The following is an 18,880-nucleotide window of genomic DNA, read 5'->3' as shown; positions in this document are numbered from 1 at the left end:
ACCATGATGCACCATTTAGCTTCTATGGTCAATGGAGAGAATACAAGTCTGGGAGGGCATGCCAAGGGACCCTTGCAGCCTATGTTCGAGCTTGAATTTAAAGACCTATAACAAAAATTCGAACCAATCAGCAGAACTAGCTAACAGTAACATATACACACACACACACATTCTCTCAAACAAAATGTGAAATTTCGAGGCGCATGGAAAGTCACAGACCACGTGTTTCCTCCATCCTTGCTTTTTACATTTAGTCAAGTTTTGACTAAATGTTTTAACATAGAGGGGGAATCGAAACGAGGGTCGTGGTGTATGTGTGTTGTGTGCGTGCGTGCGTGTGGGTAGAGCGATTCAGACCAAACTACTGGACCGATCTTTATGAAATTTTCCATGAGAGTTCCTGGGATTGATATCCCCGAACTTTTTTTCCGTTTTTTTGATAAATGTCTTTGATGACATCATATCCGGTTTTTCGTGAAAGTTGAGGCGGCACTGTCACGCTCTCATTTTTCAACCAAATTGATTGAAATTTTCGTCAAGTAGTCTTCGACGAAGCCCGAACTTCGGTATTGCATTTCAGCTTGGTGGCTTAAAAATTAATTAATGACTTTGGTCATTAAAAATCGGAAAATTGTAAAAAAAAAATTTTTTTATAAAACGATTCAAATTTACGATCATCTTATTCTCCATCATTTTCTGATTCCAAAAACATATAAATATGTTATATTTAGATTAAAAACAAGCTCTGAAAATTAAAAATATAAAAATTATTATCAAAATTAAATTGTTGAAATCAATTTAAAAACACTTTCATCTTATTCCTTGTCGCTTCCTGATTCCAAAAACATATAGATATGATATGTTTGGATTAAAAACACGCTCAGGAAGTTAAAACGAAGAGAGGTACAGAAAAGCGTGCTAACCTTCTCAGCGCAACTACTAACCCGCTCTTCTTGTCAATTTCACTGCCTTTGCCATGAGCGGTGGACTGACGATGCTACGAGTATACGGTCTTGCTGAAAAATTGCACTGCGTTCCGTTTCATTCTGTGAGTTCGACAGCTACTTGACTATTGTATTTTCGCCTTACGCGACTTGTTACATTTAGTCAAGTTTTGACTTAATGTTTTAACAAAGAGGGGGAATCGAGACGAGGGTCATGGTGTGTGTTTGTGTAGAGTGATTCAGAGTACACTTCTGGGCCGATCTTCATAAAACTTGACATGAGGGTTTCTGGGAATAATATCCTTGATGACGTCATATCCGGCTTTTTGTAAAAGTTGAGGCGGCACTGTCAGTGTCACACCCTCATTTTTCAATGAATTTGATTGAAATTTTGGCCAAGTAATCTTCGATGAAGCCCGAATTTTGGTAATGCATTTCAGTTAAGAGGCTTAGAAATTAATTTATTAAAAACTGAAAATTGTATTAAAATTATTTTGTTGTAAAACGATCCAAAAATAATTTCATCTTATTCTTCATCATTTTTTTTATTCCAAAAACATATAAATATGTTATATTCGGAGAGAAAACAAGCTCTGAAAATTATAAATATGAAAATTATTATTGAAATGACATTTCCGACATCGATATAAAAACAATTTCTTCTTATTCCTTGTTGGTTCCTGATTCCAAAAACATATAGATATGGTATGTTTGGATTAAAAACAAACTCAGGAAGTTTAAACAGAATAGAGATACAGAAAAGCGTGCTATCCTCCTCAGCGCAACCACTACCGCGCTATTCTGGATTGCCAATGTCACTGCCTTAGCCACGAGCGGTGGACTGACGATGCTACGAGTATACGGTCTTGCTGAAAAAATGCAGTGCGTTCAGTTTCAATCTGTGAGTTCGACAGCTTGAATAAATGTTGTGTTTTCGCCTTATGCAACTTGTTCTTCCTGAGGATGGGATAATAGCTGACCTTTAAACTGCCAGTTGTATGACATTCATAGAAGTATTTCAGTTAAACTAAAGTACATGGTGTTAAACCTGGGAACACACACACACACTGATGATGATGATGATGATGATGATGATGATATCTGTGTGTGTGTTCCCAGGTTAACAGCGTGTAATTAAACTAATATTTCTATGACACACACATCATCATCAACATCCCATAGCTCGGAAACACGCAGGAACATACAGTGTTATTACTGCATTCAGTCTTACATATATACTCTTTGCCAGTTTGTTTTTCTTGTCTTTTTATATTTAGTCAAGTTTTGACTAAATATTTTAACATCGAGGGGGAATCGAAACGAGGGTCGTGGTGTATGTGCGTGTGTCTGTCTGTGTGTGTGTGTAGAGCGATTCAGACTAAACTACTGGACCGATCTTTATGAAATTTGACATGAGAGTTCCTGGGTATGAAATCCTCGAACGTTTTTTTCATTTTTTTGATAAATGTCTTTGATGACGTCATATCCGGCTTTTCGTGAAAGTTGAGGCGGCACTGTCACGCCCTCATTTTTCAACCAAATTGGTTGAAATTTTGGTCAAGTAATCTTCGACGAAGCCCGGACTTCGGTATTGCATTTCAGCTTGGTGGCTTAAAAATTAATGAATGACTTTGGTCATTAAAAATCTGAAAATTGTAAAAAAAAATAAAAATTTATAAAACGATCCAAATTTACGTTCATCTTATTCTCCATCATTTTCTGATTCCAAAAACATATAAATATGTTATATTTGGATTAAAAACAAGCTCTGAAAATTAAATATATAAAAATTATTATCAAAATTAAATTGTCGAAATCAATTTAAAAACACTTTCATCTTATTCCTTGTCGGTTCCTGATTCCAAAAACATATAGATATGATATGTTTGGATTAAAAACACGCTCAGAAAGTTAAAACAAAGAGAGGTACAGAAAAGCGTGCTATCCTTCTTAGCGCAACTACTACCCCGCTCTTCTTGTCAATTTCACTGCCTTTGCCATGAGCGGTGGACTGACGATGCTACGATTATACGGTCTTGCTGAAAAATGGCATTGCGTTCAGTTTCATTCTGTGAGTTCGACAGCTACTTGACTAAATATTGTATTTTCACCTTACGCGACTTGTTTTTTATATTTAGTCAAGTTTTGACTAAATATTTTAACATCGAGGGGGAATCGAAACGAGGGTCGTGGTGTATGTGCACGTGCGTGTGTGTGTGTGTGTGTCTGTCTGTGTGTCTGTCTGTGTGTGTGTGTGTGTGTGTAGAGCGATTCAGACTAAACTACTGGACCGATCTTTATGAAATTTGACATGAGAGTTCCTGGGTATGAAATCCCCGAACGTTTTTTTCATTTTTTTGATAAATGTCTTTGATGACGTCATATCCGGCTTTTCGTGAAAGTTGAGGCGGCACTGTCACGCCCTCATTTTTCAACCAAATTCGTTGAAATTTTGGTCAAGTAATCTTCGACGAAGCCCGGACTTCGGTATTGCATTTCAGCTTGGTGGCTTAAAAATTAATTAATGACTTTGGTCATTAAAAATCTGAAAATTGTAAAAAAAAATTAAAATTTATAAAACGATCCAAATTTAGTTTATCTTATTCTCCATCATTTGCTGATTCCAAAAACATATAAATATCTTATATGCGGATTAAAAACAAGCTCTGAAAATTAAATATATAAAAATTATTATCAAAATTAAATTGTCTAAATCAATTTAAAAACACTTTCATCTTATTCCTTGTCGGTTCTTGATTCCAAAAACATATAGATATGATATGTTTGGATTAAAAACACGCTCAGAAAGTTAAAACAAAGAGAGGTACAGAAAAGCGTGCTATCCTTCTTAGCGCAACTACTACCCCGCTCTTCTTGTCAATTTCACTGCCTTTGCCATGAGCGGTGGACTGACGATGCTACGAGTATACGGTCTTGCTGAAAAATGGCATTGCGTTCAGTTTCATTCTGTGAGTTCGACAGCTACTTGACTAAATATTGTATTTTCGCCTTACCCGACTTGTTTTTACCTGGACACACACACACACACACACACACACACACACACACACACACACACACACACACACAATCCATCATCATCATCATCATCATCGTTTGTCGTCGTCATCGTTTTTATCAATAGTGCACATCATTGACACTGTGGCAGTCTGCCGACACGGCGAACGACACACCTGCACTGGCTGCACAGCCACACCCACTTTTGATCCAAGGCACGATTCAACCACGCTTACGCAATATGTAGCCTACATCATATCAGTTAACCGAGAGCATTTGTGGCTGTCGGTTGCTGGGTGTCCATGGCACTAACAAACACAGACAGGCGGGGAAAACCCTTTATTCTACGGCCGCGTGATAATTACTCGAGTCCTTGACCGTGCCAACACGTTTTTCAGCCCGGACAGAGTTATCTACCCTGTGTTTGCAAGATTTCTTTTGTTTTGGTTCTAGGCTAAAAATACAAGCACATCATATTTGTGCAGAAAGTGCGTGGTTGCCCTTCTTGTGCAACTGAACATATAATAGAAAATGCTCGTAAATGTAAGTCAGTGCTTAACTGATGTGTAGTTTGTTGTTGCACAGACTGAAAAGTGGTTTTGCTGATGCGCCATCCGGAAGTAGTGTCTGCACCTGCGCCAAACGCCATATTTGTTGCGATTTCGGAGGAGAGGAATATTGCTTTCAGGTGATCGTAGACCAGCAGTTATTGCGCGATGTTTTCGATCAGTGATAAGAAATCGTAAGCCTGAGATGGATGTACGGACGAGGCGAGGAACAGCAAGCGAAGTTGAGGTACGTGTCACGAGACGTGGTCAGCTGTTCACGCCCATAGGCATAGTTGACGGGCTAAAATTGGAAGGTTCCGAAATGGGAATGTTTGTCTTGTTTGACAGGGACAAAAACAGTTCTGTCTTGTAACGCAGATCTCTCTCCTTGCCCCGGTTCAGAGTTTGTGTTGTCAAACTAGCTTGTGTTTTGAGATTTAAGATTGGTGGCTTGCTTGATTGTAGTGGCGATTTGCATGCCCAGGGATCAGCTGTCTTGGGTTGGATAGTTGTGCTGAACTTGCTTAAATCTAGTCGTCTTACCCTTGACCCAAAGTTCCGTGTCTGGGGTGCAAAAAGTGTGCAAAGTTTTGTTTTCTTCAGTTATTACTTTTTGCTTCCAGTGCGATCTGTTGCTTTTGCAATTGCTTACCTCTGTACCACTGACGAAAACGTTTTGAGTCACACGAATTCAAGTGAGTGAAGGAACAGGGTTCCACCTAGCCACTGAAATGTGACCCAGCATCCTTACCTGGGGTGCACCCAGTTTAGATGTTCTTGGTCAGCTGATGTTACCTCCTTGTCAAAATAAGCAGTTCTACCTAGAGCTCGTTATGCAAAGTTGCAGCAACACAACCCTCGAAAGTGGTCACAAGCATAGGTTGCAGATGTTGAAGTTGCATGCATCAGCAAGCATGTCCCACTCCCATGATTTGTAATGACATAAAACTTGATTGACCTTATTCAGCTTAATGGCAGTGGATGTCAGGTGCAATTAATAACTATGGTTCAAACATGTTTCATGTTCTAAAGGCAAAATTTTTCTATATTATTATTAACATGATAATGTTTGGATTATATAGATATTTATGTAGTCTACGTTTTGTTCAATAACAAATGCTGCTGTGCATGCATGATCAACTAATTGATACGAGACGGTAGACCTGTCCAACATTTTACATGAACAAGAGAACTCTTTAAATTTAATTTAGGTTAACAATGAGAAACATAATCATCAGTTAGTTGAAGCAACCATGTTTTAAAATTCACTAAGCTTGTGAACTGGTTGGTGCAGGGAGTATATTAAAATGAAGAAGTCAGTGTTAAAGCCCCAGTCTCTCTCAAATGGTTTACAGAACGATTTAAATCTTCTCATGAAAAAAAGCAGTTCTAACCTTATCAAACACACTTGCAAGCATTAAATGACACAGTTCGTTTTAATGGCTATTTAGCTCGCGTAAACCACACACCTGTTTTTGTGGTTTATCTAACCCCTGAGCCATCGTGAACCCATGTGATCCACTTTCCTTATTATTATTATTATTATTATTATGAACATTTGTGCGCCTAATCTAAATATAGCCCTAGGCGCTTACAAAATATGCAATACATAGTGAACATTATACAAAACACAAATCGACAAGGACCAAGACACTCGGACTCATACACTCGCAGACAGACGCACAGCGAGAACGCGACGCACTCACTCATACCAACTACAGGCAGATGCATTCTGAAGACGGAAAAACAGTCATAAATAAATAAATAAATTAAGTAGATGTGCAACGCCAAGGCACTGCATACCCCAGCGAAAGACAAACCTCTCTCTCTCTCTCTCTCTCTCTCTCTCTCTCTCTCTCTCTCTCTCTCTCTCTCTCTCTCTCTCTCTCTCTCTCTCTCTCTCTCTCTCTCTCTCTCTCAAACACACACACGAACACACACACACACACACACACCCCAAGTTACACACGTACACACATACACACTCACTCACTCACTCTCTCACACACACTTCATACACAAAAAACACACCCCCATACGCACATATAGACAGACGGACATACACACCTTTACAAACAAACACACATACACACACACATACACTTACGCACACGCACAAACACACACCCACCCACGCTCTCTCTCTCTCTCTTTCTTTCTCTCTTATACAAACAGACCCACACAAACACACACACACAAACAGACACACACACACACACCGACACACATCAGTGTACACACGCATATACGCACGCACACAGACACAGACACACACACATTGACTCACACAAATCTCATACACACAAAACACATAAGGCGCGCGTCCGCTCCGTGATCGGGAGGTCGTGGGTTAGAACCCAGGCCGGGTCATACCTAAGACTTTAAAATTGGCAATCTAGTGGCTGCTCCGCCTGGCGTCTGGCATTATGGGGTTAGTGCATGCTAGGACTGGTTGGTCCGGTGTCAGAATAATGTGACTGGGTGAGACATGAATCTTGTGCTAAGACTTCTGCCTTGTGTGTGGCGCACGTTATATCTCACAGCAGCACCGCCCTGATAATTATGGCCCTTCTTGGTCGGCTGGGCGTTAAGCAAACAAACAAACAAATATGCACATAGACAGACGGACACACACACCTTTACAAACAAACACATATACCACACCGGTGACACTGTGACGGTTCCCCTACGCTTTGTGTCCGGTGCCCTGACCCTTTGTGTTCGGTTCCCACTCGGTTCCCACACGCCAAAATTCGCGGACAAAACATCCATTTATGGTAGTATTACGCAATGTTGCTCTCTGAGAATGGTCTTGTTAGATCTGTGAGTGTTTACACTACATGCCTAGGTGCTGTTGGATTGAAGGTTTTTGATATTTTAGCCGTTATTAGGTAGAATGCCTTCCACTTTACTGCAAAACTGCATAATTCGTAGCATCGGCAAGAAATATCCTACCAAAAAATGCCTGCTTGGAACTGTCGTTGGTCCAGCAAAAAGTTCAACATGTCTGTAGCAGACAGCCCAAGTTTCAAGATTGTAGGGCCATCCAAACAGCCGTAATAATAAAAACAACAAAAGTAGTCAGTGAAATTGGCTGTGTTCGGTCCCCACACACTTTTGTGACGTAGGCGTGACGGTTCCCATAATTCATTGTGTCGGTCCCCACTTTCTGTGTCGGACCCCACTTTCGACCTAATTTCTCTGTGACGGACCCCACAACCAGCCTATTTTGTGTCGGTCCCCACACCTTCTTGGATTTATGACTTGCCGGTTACTTGTATCATTGTATTCATTGAATCTAATTGTCTCGGAGTTATTTTTCAGCAAAAACCGGCAAGGCAGCACCTTTTGTGATACCAAGTAAGTCAGATGACATCAGTATGTGTGTGTATGTGTGTGTGAGAGAGAGAGAGAGAGAGAGAGAGAGAGAGAGAGAGAGAGAAAGAGAGAGAGAGAGAGAGAGAGAGAGAGACTAACTTTATTAGTTTATGCCACAAATAATATATAACATTATTTATCTCTGGGACGGTTCCCAGTATACCAGCAAATTATGTGTTGATCCACCCACACCTTCTTGAACTGGCCTTCCCAATATCTACTCTTAGTCTTAAGGCCTTGGAGATATGCAATTTGGCACATTTTTAAAATAAAAGATCCACCTGTCGTATGTGAGATTCAGTTTTCAGAGCAAAATGCTGCCCAGGGACTTCTAGTGGTGATTGAAAAAAAAAAAGAGTACTTGCCTGTGTCAAGTATGTGTCTTTATTCACGCTTGTTGTAAGAGGCAACTTTTCCCAGCTCCTTGTGTTCATGACTGCTTTCTCTTAAAATTAATTACTTTATGACAGTCAGAATACAATGGAACAAGGCTACATAAACCCTGACAGCCTACGACAACGGCCCGACTAAGGCTCAACACCGCGCCAATAAATTCAGCATTGGGCCAATGTTGGGCCATGATTGCTCCGTTTTCGTAGGCTATCAGGGTCAAAGATACATATTGGTAAACTAGTAAAATACATGTTCAGCATCATCAGCAATACCACAAAAGGATTAAAACAAGAAATTCCTCCGATAGGAACTACACCCCCGTCAAAGGGAAATAACCTTCTCAGTTGGTGGCAGTGAGAATGGTTATTTCCCTTTGACCAACGGGGGTGTCCGTCTATACCAGGCCTTGTATAATTTTAATCCACCAATAACTCCCTAACCGTGTGTTTGACTGGTCCCAATTTTTGTAAGGACCGTCTCAGGAATGTATAGAACCTGTTCACCAAGTTTGGTGACGATCGGTCCGTTCATTCTTGAGATCTACTTGCGAACACAAACACATCGAGTGAAACCTATACACACCCCTATACCGGGGGTGTAAAAATCCTATTAGCTGTATGTCAGCGGCACAATGCAACCAGAACCAGCGTTTATGTGGAGTGATCGGGTGCTGGTCACTACCGCGAGCGTCACTACCGCGAGTACCACTACCGCGTCTCACACTAAAGTTGTGTTTCCGTACCCGCGATAGCGTTTTTCCAGCGGTGCGACGAAAATCAAGCACATAGAAAATGACCAGGAGTGTTTCCACACGCGCGACGCGTTAGCGGCGCGACAAGCGGCAAGCGACGCGATTTTTTTGAAAGGGTCCTGGAGCGATTTTTTCGCGTTGTCGCGCGGCAACGCGGGAGTTTACAGATTTTACCGCATGTTTAAAATGCAAGTACGGAAACACGTCACGCGTTTGCGCGCGTTTTCTTTTGTCGGTGCCGCTGTCGCGGGTACGGAAACAGAACTTACCGCGAGTACGACACTACCGCGAGTACGACACTACCGCGAGTATAACACTACCGCGTGTCACACTACCGCGAGTATAACATTACCGCGTGTCATTTTATGACTTCCATGGCTGAAGGCAAAGGTTGAAATGTTTCCTTGAAATATAAAACAAAAAGGCCTGGTCTGTTCTCTGAACACTAATTCAATGTTTGTCATGCTAACCAAGAACTCAAAACGATCAGAACACACTATCAGAATACATATAGAATGGGTTGCTTCCAATCAAAGCCGTTAGAACACAAACTCACAAGAAGTAAGTTTGCATGCGTTCTCTCTACGGTTATGGTACTCGCGGTTGTGGTACGCGCGGTAGTGTGACACGCGGCAGTGTTATACTCGCGGTAGTGTCGTACTCGCGGTAGTGTGACACGCGGTAGTGTTACACGCGGTAGTGTCGTACTCGCCGTAGTGTGACACGCGGTAGTGACGCTCGCGGTAGTGTCGCATAACCGGAGTGATCTGGAAAGGTGTCAATCTCTCTCTCTCTCTCTCTCTCTCTCTCTCTCTCTCTCTCTCTCTCTCTCTCTCTCTCTCTCTCTCTCTCTCTCTCTCTCTCACACACACACATACACACACATACTGATGTCATCTGACTTACTTGGTATCACAAAAGGTGCTGCCTTGCCGGTTTTTGCTGAAAAATAACTCCGAGACAATTAGATTCAATGAATACAATGATACAAGTAACCGGCAAGTCATAAATCCAAGAAGGTGTGGGGACCGACACAAAATAGGCTGGTTGTGGGGTCCGTCACAGAGAAATTAGGTCGAAAGTGGGGTCCGACACAGAAAGTGGGGACCGACACAATGAATTATGGGAACCGTCACGCCTACGTCACAAAAGTGTGTGGGGACCGAACACAGCCAATTTCACTGACTACTTTTGTTGTTTTTATTATTACGGCTGTTTGGATGGCCCTACAATCTTGAAACTTGGGCTGTCTGCTACAGACATGTTGAACTTTTTGCTGGACCAACGACAGTTCCAAGCAGGCATTTTTTGGTAGGATATTTCTTGCCGATGCTACGAATTATGCAGTTTTGCAGTAAAGTGGAAGGCATTCTACCTAATAACGGCTAAAATATCAAAAACCTTCAATCCAACAGCACCTAGGCATGTAGTGTAAACACTCACAGATCTAACAAGACCATTCTCAGAGAGCAACATTGCGTAATACTACCATAAATGGATGTTTTGTCCGCGAATTTTGGCGTGTGGGAACCGAGTGGGAACCGAACACAAAGGGTCAGGGCACCGGACACAAAGCGTAGGGGAACCGTCACAGTGTCACCGGTGTGTATACACACTCATACACATACAAACATACACACAAACTCATGCACACACACATTCACACACACACACACACACACACACACACTCTTTCTCCCTCTCTCTCAGTCTTTCTTACACACACACACACACACACACACACACACACACACACACGCGTACAGACTCATGCACGCACACACACACACACACACACACACATACACACACACACACACTAACACATGTGCACAAAATGAATACACACACACACACACACAAACAGTAACACTAACACATGTGCACAAATTGAACACAAACACACACACTGCGCGAGAGAGAAAGACTTCAGGGAGACATGACGTCATGATGCATTAATTGACGTCAAAGTCTTTCGACCATGACGTATTCTTCTTACGCGAGCTTTATCCATAGACTTGGAAACTACGGAATTTCTACCCGTCCAAAACGGCCTTGGGTGGCGTTTGCTGAAAAAATGGGGGCGACTATTGCACCCACCGTATTTTTGTTAGTATGGTCCCAATTTTTGGTGAACTTCCATCTCCAACTGTAGCACGTAGCCGGGCACAAAGAATCCTTCTTTATCATGTATTATTCGGTATGCACATTTCTCAAGTCGATTACAGTATAGCGTTCACGGGATACCTCCAGCTTCGCTGGGATTATTGGATACATAAAGTTAGTTGAGAGAAGAAGAATAGAGCTGGAAAGGGAAGAAGAAGGAGAGAGAAGGAGACAGATTAAGGACCAGTTTAGTCGTCAGTTTGTGATTTCAATGCGACTCGCTGTATCTGCAATAGCACGTTATTGTGTACTTCTGAATCTAAAATGCAACAAACGGCTGCGAGTCACACGAATTTATCGGCGGCGGTTGGCTTCAAACATGCAAGCGCTATGCTGAACATTCGTCTGCTTCGGGAAACAGGTTTTGCGTGACACGCTTTCGGGCTCCCTTTTTTTCAAACTTTCAAAACTTTGAATTGTATTTGTACTGATCCTGTCTTGATGAAAAAAGAATTCTTTTATGATTTAAGAATGTTTGTGTAACAAGCTGTCAATTTATTATTGAGATTATAAAAGTTAGGTCTAGCACCAAAACGAGGCATCTCACAGACAATCAGGCTGGCCACGCAAAAATAAATTCTTTGAAAATTGCTCGCTTTTTACTGAGGGCACCTAGAATGTTCTCAAGCGGTGAGTGTTTAATCGAAAGGGTGTTTCTACTGTGTGTAAAAGCCTGACAGTGTCTGTGACCAGAAACTGATGGTTTACGGGAAACTGAGTGTGCCTTTAAGGCAGGTCAAATGGAGACAGGGATATTACTCTTCATACACAAAGGGAAGCCACTGAGTTGTGTCGCCATTTTTTCCTGGCAGGCTGGGAATTCGAACAGGGAACGCAGAAGAAGAAGAAGAGACACGTCGAACATTCGAATGACGTAAATAGAACAAACGTCACATTTTTCAGGCAGCGTAAGTGAATGACGTCAGAAAATGACGACACCGCCAGAAATAAAAACAATGCGACACGCCTCCCAACCACGAGGTCAAAAACACGTGGGCATCCAGGGCCTCGCATCCACGTCGGACATCGGACATATGAGGATATTTTTTTCAAATGTCCTATACATTTTTCATGCAGGAGGACAAATGTCCTATTGTTTTTGTCACAAAGTGGTCAATGTCCGATTATTCTATCATTTGATCCGGACATCGTCAGTACTTCTCAATTTACAGTAGTTTAATTGAATGCTATTTTATCGATGTCTTGCGAAGCGATGTGTAGTAGACGAAATTAGACACTTTGTGCCTCTAGTACCAAAGAGTTTCCAAGGCTCGCAACTCGGAATGCTCGAAGCCAGTTGAGAGTTGCCTCCCTTCGCGCTTTCCCCGAAAATAACAAACATGCCGCCTAAACGAAATCTGATCCCAGAAAAGGGACAGAAGAAATTACACTTCAAGTGACAAGTCCCTTCCCTCATCATCTGTCAGTAGCACGGCAACTGAGCTTCCTCCAGCCCCAGAGCAGTTAGAGCCCGATCGCCCAGGTGAGAATGTCGATCGCGATGGTCAAACATCAGAGCCGAAGAAAGACACTACCCCCTCCCTCACCCCCACGCGTAACTTCGTCTCAAGCTGGGCGACATCATTCCCGTGGGTGTCGCATGACCCAGAGAGGAAACTTATGTTTTGCACCTCATGTCAGCACACGGGGAAGTCCAACACTTTTACCGTTGGCTGTTCGAACTTTCGCAAATCGGCCCTTACCGATCATCAAGAAACCAAAGACCATGCTGTTAGTGTGCAAGTGCCATCTCTCCAGAGAGACAAGGAGATAGTTGAAACCCGACAGCTGACAAAACAAGAAAAGGGGGCAGCTGTGGCAGTCAAAGCTGCTCACTTTTTGCCAAAAAAAGTATTTTTGTTCTTTTACCCTCGTGCCAAGAAACTAGTCAAGTTTAATTATATTTACGTTTTGTTACGGGAAAAAAATGTCCTATTGATTTGTTTTTGTTCAGGACAAATGTCCTATCACTTTTACATTGGCCAGGACATTTGTCCTATGCTACCTCTCATGGATGTGAGGCCCTGGGCATCTAATGAAATCGGTACAAAGCCGTTCTCTTTGCCAGTGACATCGTAATAATCACCAAAGCTAACATTGAAGCTCCGGTAGCAGGTAAGAGAGTGTCTCCCAACCCGTGATGCTCACAGCGTGATTGCATCAGAATACCACATGTTAAAACCGGTGTTTGAACTAGAATAACAGCCAGTAGTATTAAGAACAAGTGTCTTGTGTATGCAGCCCTCTTTCTACTGTACGCTGGCAGCAGATAATACAATAATTGAAGTCCTTCGAGGCATAAGGGGCCCATAAGGCGAAAAATTGCTTTAATTCCACCCTCAAAAAGTCCCAGCCTTCAAACCGTAACAAATAACAGTACGCACTATTAAGCAAAATTATAAACCAAGCCTTGATTATTAATTTTTATTATTACACTTGTATCAAACAAGTGACCTCCACCTTTTGATTGGCGTTTTTATTACATTTGAATCGGACTTGTGGCCTTTCAAAGTTGCGGTGACCTTTGACTTTCAACAGAGGTCATATGTAACAGTGGTTTTTAAAAACATAATTTAGTTGGCTCATATATCTGAGACAAATGATCGGACAACAGCCCTTTACATTATAGTGACACATATTTTTCTGAGGCACACTGGACAGTAATAGTGCAAAGGGTGGGGTTAATCAAGGGAGTGAACCCCCCCTAAAAACACTACCAACCTGTCGTTTTTTTTGGGTTTTTTAATGCCGTTTTGATCGCTCTTGCGTTTACAACCCATCTCATCAAATCGTAATTTATTTCCAGGCTACCAGCAATAAAATACCTCAACATGAGGAATATATTGTACTACATTGCAACCCCTGGAGCAAATTTTTGATTAGTGCTTTTGTGAACAAGAAACAATTGACAAGTGGCTCTATCCCATCTCCCCCCTTCTCCCATCGCGATATAACCTTCGTGGTTGAAAACGACGTTAAACACCAAATAAAGAAAGCATCTTTTTAAAAATCCAAATTTTTAGCCCGCAGGCCTTCTTCAAAGGTACACAGGGCCGAAAATTTGGATTTTAAAAAGATGCGACATTCTGCCTTGTTTTTGGACTTTTTATTGTGTTGTATATATACATGTATATATAGCCAGGCTGTTGTCCAAGCAGAAGCATGTATTTATCTCATGTAAAGACCTGGACAGATACCGCAACACGGTGGCCTGGTGGTAAGGCGTCCGCCCCGTGAGCGGGAGGTCGTGGGTTCGAACCCCAGCCGGGTCATATCTAAGACTTTAAAATTGGCAATCTAGTGGCTGCTCCACCTGGCGTCTGGCATTATGGCGTTAGTGCTAGGACTGGTTGGTCCGGTGTCAGAATAATGTGACTGGGTGAGACATGAAGCCTGTGCTGCGACTTCTGTCTTGTGTGTGGCGCATGTTATATGTCAAAGCAGCACCGCCCTGATATGGCCCTTCGTGGTCGGCTGGGCGTTAAGCAAACAAACAAACAAACAAACCTGGACAGATTTGTTAATGTTATGCTTTGGCAGGATCATTTTGCACTTATTCTTAAAGATTCATTATCTTTAAATGTATTCGTCATGTGCAACAGGAGTAAGTTGAATCAAGGTACGCGGAACCAACATCTTGGAACCTGACTAAATAACAAGCATTGAACAATGAAACGAATAAGCGACTTTGGCAAATTTATCTTTGATGTATCAATATGAGGCTTATATCGCGCGTATTCCGTGGGTACAGTTCTAAGCGCAGGGATTTTTTTTATTTTTATTTTATTTATATTTTTAATGCAATTTATATCGCGCACATATTCAAGGCGCAGGGATTTACTTATGCCGTGTGAGATGGAATTTTTGAGTCACTTGAGAAAAAGTGACTATGTAATCGGTCAGTGTTAGTCTGTCCGGCCGGCCGGCCGTCCGTAGACACCACCTTAACGTTGGACTTTTCTCGGAAACTATCAAAGCGATCGGGCTCATATTTTGTTTAGTCGTGACCTCCAATGACCTCTACACTTTAACGATGGTTTCGTTGACCTTTGACCTTTTTCAAGGTCACAGGTCAGCGTCAAAGGAAAAATTAGACATTTTATATCTTTGACAAAGTTCATCGGATGTGATTGAAACTTTGTAGGATTATTCTTTACATCAAAGTATTTACATCTGTAGCCTTTTACGAACGTTATCAGAAAAACAAGGGAGATAACTAGCCTTTTCTGTTCGGCAACACACAACTTAACGTTGGGCTTTTCTCGGAAACTATAAAAGTGACCGGGCTCAAATTTTATGTGAACGTGACTCATTGTGTTGTGAATAGCAATTTCTTCCTGTCCATCTGATGCCTCATATAATATTCAGAACTGCGAAAGTGACTCGATCGAGCGTTTGCTCTTCTTGTTACATTTGTCAACAAAAAAAACAAAAAAAAGAGTGCGAAAAACGCAATGAAAGCGACAGCGCTCGAGTCGCACACTTATTTCCCTGTCGAGTAGGTTTAATTTGTACACATTAGAAAAAAAAGTTAAAAAAAAAAAATGATTGCTTACCTTCCTACCCTATTTTTTTGGGCTATGTTACCTTAACCACACGTACATCTATTTTTTTTGTTGGCCAAATGTTATTTGAAATCTGAGTCATTTTATCCTGGAGTCAAAGGTCACACATTCATTTTTGTTCTAATAACACAAATTCTTTTTATTCCTTATTCTAAGATTTTTTTCACGTTCTCCTTAAATGTTTTCCCTTTGGGACTGGGTGGCCGGCCGAGTGGTGACGCACTTGCGAGAGGTTGCGAGTTCGACTCTGGGTCAGGGCGTTAGCAATTTTCTCCCCCCTTTCCTAACCTAGGTGGTGGGTTCAAGTGCTAGTCTTTCGGATGAGACGAAAAACCGAGGTCCCTTCGTGTACACTACATTGGGGTGTGCACGTTAAAGATCCCACGATTGACAAAAGGGTCTTTCCTGGCAAAATTGTATAGGCATAGATAAAAATGTCCACCAAAATACCCGTGTGACTTGGAATAATAGGCCGTGAAAAGTAGGATATGCGCCGAAATGGCTGCGATCTGCTGGCCGATGTGAATGCGTGATGTATTGTGTAAAAAAATTCCATCTCGCACGGCATAAATAAATCCCTGCGCCTTGAATATGTGCGCGATATAAATTGCATACAATAAAAAAAAATTTAAAATTACAAAAATAAATCCCTGCGCTTAGAACTGTACCCACTGAATACGCGCGATATAAGCCTCATATTGATTGATTGATTGTTTTGTTGTAATTACATGTAATGTATAGAAGTTCAAATTAACAGTTATCAGCATCAAATGATCAATGCATGTGTGGCACTGGCAGTTTGAGGTAAAGAACTTAACTGAGAGGGGAAAGTAAAATTACATTGAAAAACATGGATGTGTGGACCGTATTTTGAGAAGTATACTGTAGTCAATAAGTTATGAATGAACACAGGATATTTCTGTGTGTTTCATGTTTTCAGCTTCAGAGAGTAAACTACAATGCTGTGCTATAGACTTTTGCTAGTTTTTGCCAACTTGTTAGTGTCACTTTCATCTGCAGTTTGTAGATGGTTCAGAATTGTTTTCGTTTTTGTCGCTTTCCATTTTATTCGCATTACAGTGGAACCTCCATTTTAAGACCCTGTTTTCTTATACTTTCTGTTAATAACCTCTCTAAAAAAAAATTTTTTTAAAAAATCCCTGCGCTTAGAACTGTACCCACGGAATACGCGTGATATAAGCCTCATATTGATTGATTGATTAAATGTACCCCCATTTTAAGACTCCCTCCTTTTTAACCCCTTCACTGCCCACCCCGTATGTAATATGTGGTCATTTTCTGTTTATCGTACGCCCATAACCGTATCTCATACGTGGGATTTGTGTCAACAACATTTCAGGACATTTCTGAAAACTAAATGGGAGGTAACCACTGTCCAAGTACTTGTAGGGGTTCTAAACACAGTTCTTTCCCATAGACCGTTCGGATAAGTTACTACCACTGTGGCAGTGAAGGGGTTAAGACCTGATTTTCTCAGATTTTGGGAGGTCTTGAAAGGGGTGGTCCACTGTATAAAACTAAAAGATGCGCTGAGTACCATTACCATTTATTTTACCTTGTTTTCTTTCCTTTTTTCCCCCCATTCTAGTGTGTGATGTGCATCCTAGGTTGTGTGTAAAGCTATGGCGCAAAAAATGCTGGAGGCTAAACGCATGCCGGAGCTGCAGCTTCGGCAAGAGCTGCGGACCAGGTTCCCTGAAATCAATGGTAGCACTGTTGTGAAGGTCATGAAAATGGTGAGGGTTTTGTCTCAGCTTTTGTTTCTTTTTGTATTCCTTCTTCTGACGACATATATATAAATGTAATCATAAAGTGATAAACAAATGCTTATTTTACATTGTGTCATGATTTTGCTGCTTATGCTTTGTACAATTTGTCTTTTAAGTAGTGCTTAGGTAGTATACATGTGCAGTTAAGTGACAGTTTGTTAATTACTGCAACCTCTTTATTTTTGCATGGTTGTTATTATTATTATTACATCAATACATGATGGATCAGCTGATGCCCTGATGGTAGCAAATGATTTTAACTTTAAGACTGTTGAGATGTAGTTAAGGCCACACAAAAAAAGTCTGTTTATGGTAACATAGGCACAAAAAAATAGTGTTGGTAGGTCGGGATTTTTATTTTTTTCCCAAAAACCATAATTTCAAGTTATTTTGCCACAAAACAAAGACTTAATTTTTTTTAAAAAATTTTTTCTCCCAAATTCAAAAAAAAGTGTAGGGTCGCGCGAAAAAATAGGGTCGGTCGGGATACCGTAAACAGACTTTTTTTTTGGCCTAAGGAGTGCACTGGATAATTATAGTTATAAAAAGAGGTTGGGTGGACATTCAGAGTACATAAATGTATACTGTACACTTGCCTGGCTGGCAGTCAACTGTTTTGGCAAACAGCATATGGTGCAAATAACCTGCTTTGTTTTTTTCATTGTACTTCAGAAAAAAAAAACTTTCCCAGAACTGTATGGGTAGCTCCCTGTGTGTGGGACACACCTTTCTTGAAATTGAATAAGGTCCAACATTGGCTCATCATACCTTTTGACAGCAAATATTACGTCAGCAAGCAAATGGTTTATGTAAGTTTTGCAATGTCACAAATTGTGAATTATGCGTACATTTTTAGATCAGAACTATTAAAGTTGCATTTATTTGTTATAATAAGTTAGCATTTTCAAAGATTGCTAAGATTAACATTCTGTGACCTTTACGTTGATTCAGCAGTATTTGAATGAACTATTTAGTATTACTATTAGGTGTTGTAACTTGTATTCCATAGCTTTGAACGTTAGGCTTGAATTTGCTTTCAATACTTTGAGACAGTGATTGGTTAAAGGTCTAGTCGAAGGTCTTTGTGTGAGATCATAATGGTAAACATTATTGTCCACTTTGCATTTGAAGAGTCTTTTGGCTGTGAAAATACTTGTGATCTTGTAATTTGTTCTACTGAAATCACAGCTTGATATGACTTTACTCTGTTCTGAAAAGATATTTTCTAACACACCCTGCGGTGCTGATGGTTGCTTGGAAAGGTTTGTTTACCCTCCTGGGGGCAAGAAAAGATGCTGAGAATCAGATGTGGTTGTAATTTCTGTCT

General features: G+C 41.0%; 1 protein-coding gene across 6 annotated transcripts in view; it reads left to right on the top strand.

Annotated features, from left to right (window-relative positions):
• The first annotated feature begins 4,415 nt into the window (after positions 1-4,415).
• Positions 4,416-18,880, top strand: part of LOC138963033 (TGF-beta-activated kinase 1 and MAP3K7-binding protein 3-like) — a 39,637-nt gene continuing 25,172 nt past the window's right edge. For 2 of the 6 annotated variants that reach the window (XM_070335021.1, XM_070335019.1), the window contains exons 1-2: positions 4,417-4,757; positions 17,373-17,520. In XM_070335021.1, coding sequence (XP_070191122.1) covers positions 17,407-17,520 — 114 coding nt within the window. In that variant the 5' untranslated portion in view covers positions 4,417-4,757; positions 17,373-17,406. Of the gene's footprint in view, positions 4,758-17,372; positions 17,521-18,133; positions 18,363-18,880 lie in introns of those variants that run through there. The other 4 variants (XM_070335020.1, XM_070335024.1, XM_070335022.1 and 1 more) reach the window with 3 other exon arrangements.

Source organism: Littorina saxatilis, linkage group LG3 (assembly GCF_037325665.1).
Source record: "Littorina saxatilis isolate snail1 linkage group LG3, US_GU_Lsax_2.0, whole genome shotgun sequence".
Taxonomy (NCBI): domain Eukaryota; kingdom Metazoa; phylum Mollusca; class Gastropoda; order Littorinimorpha; family Littorinidae; genus Littorina; species Littorina saxatilis.
The sequence above is the reverse complement of the archived record's forward strand: the minus strand, read 5'-3'. Positions and strand labels throughout refer to the sequence as shown.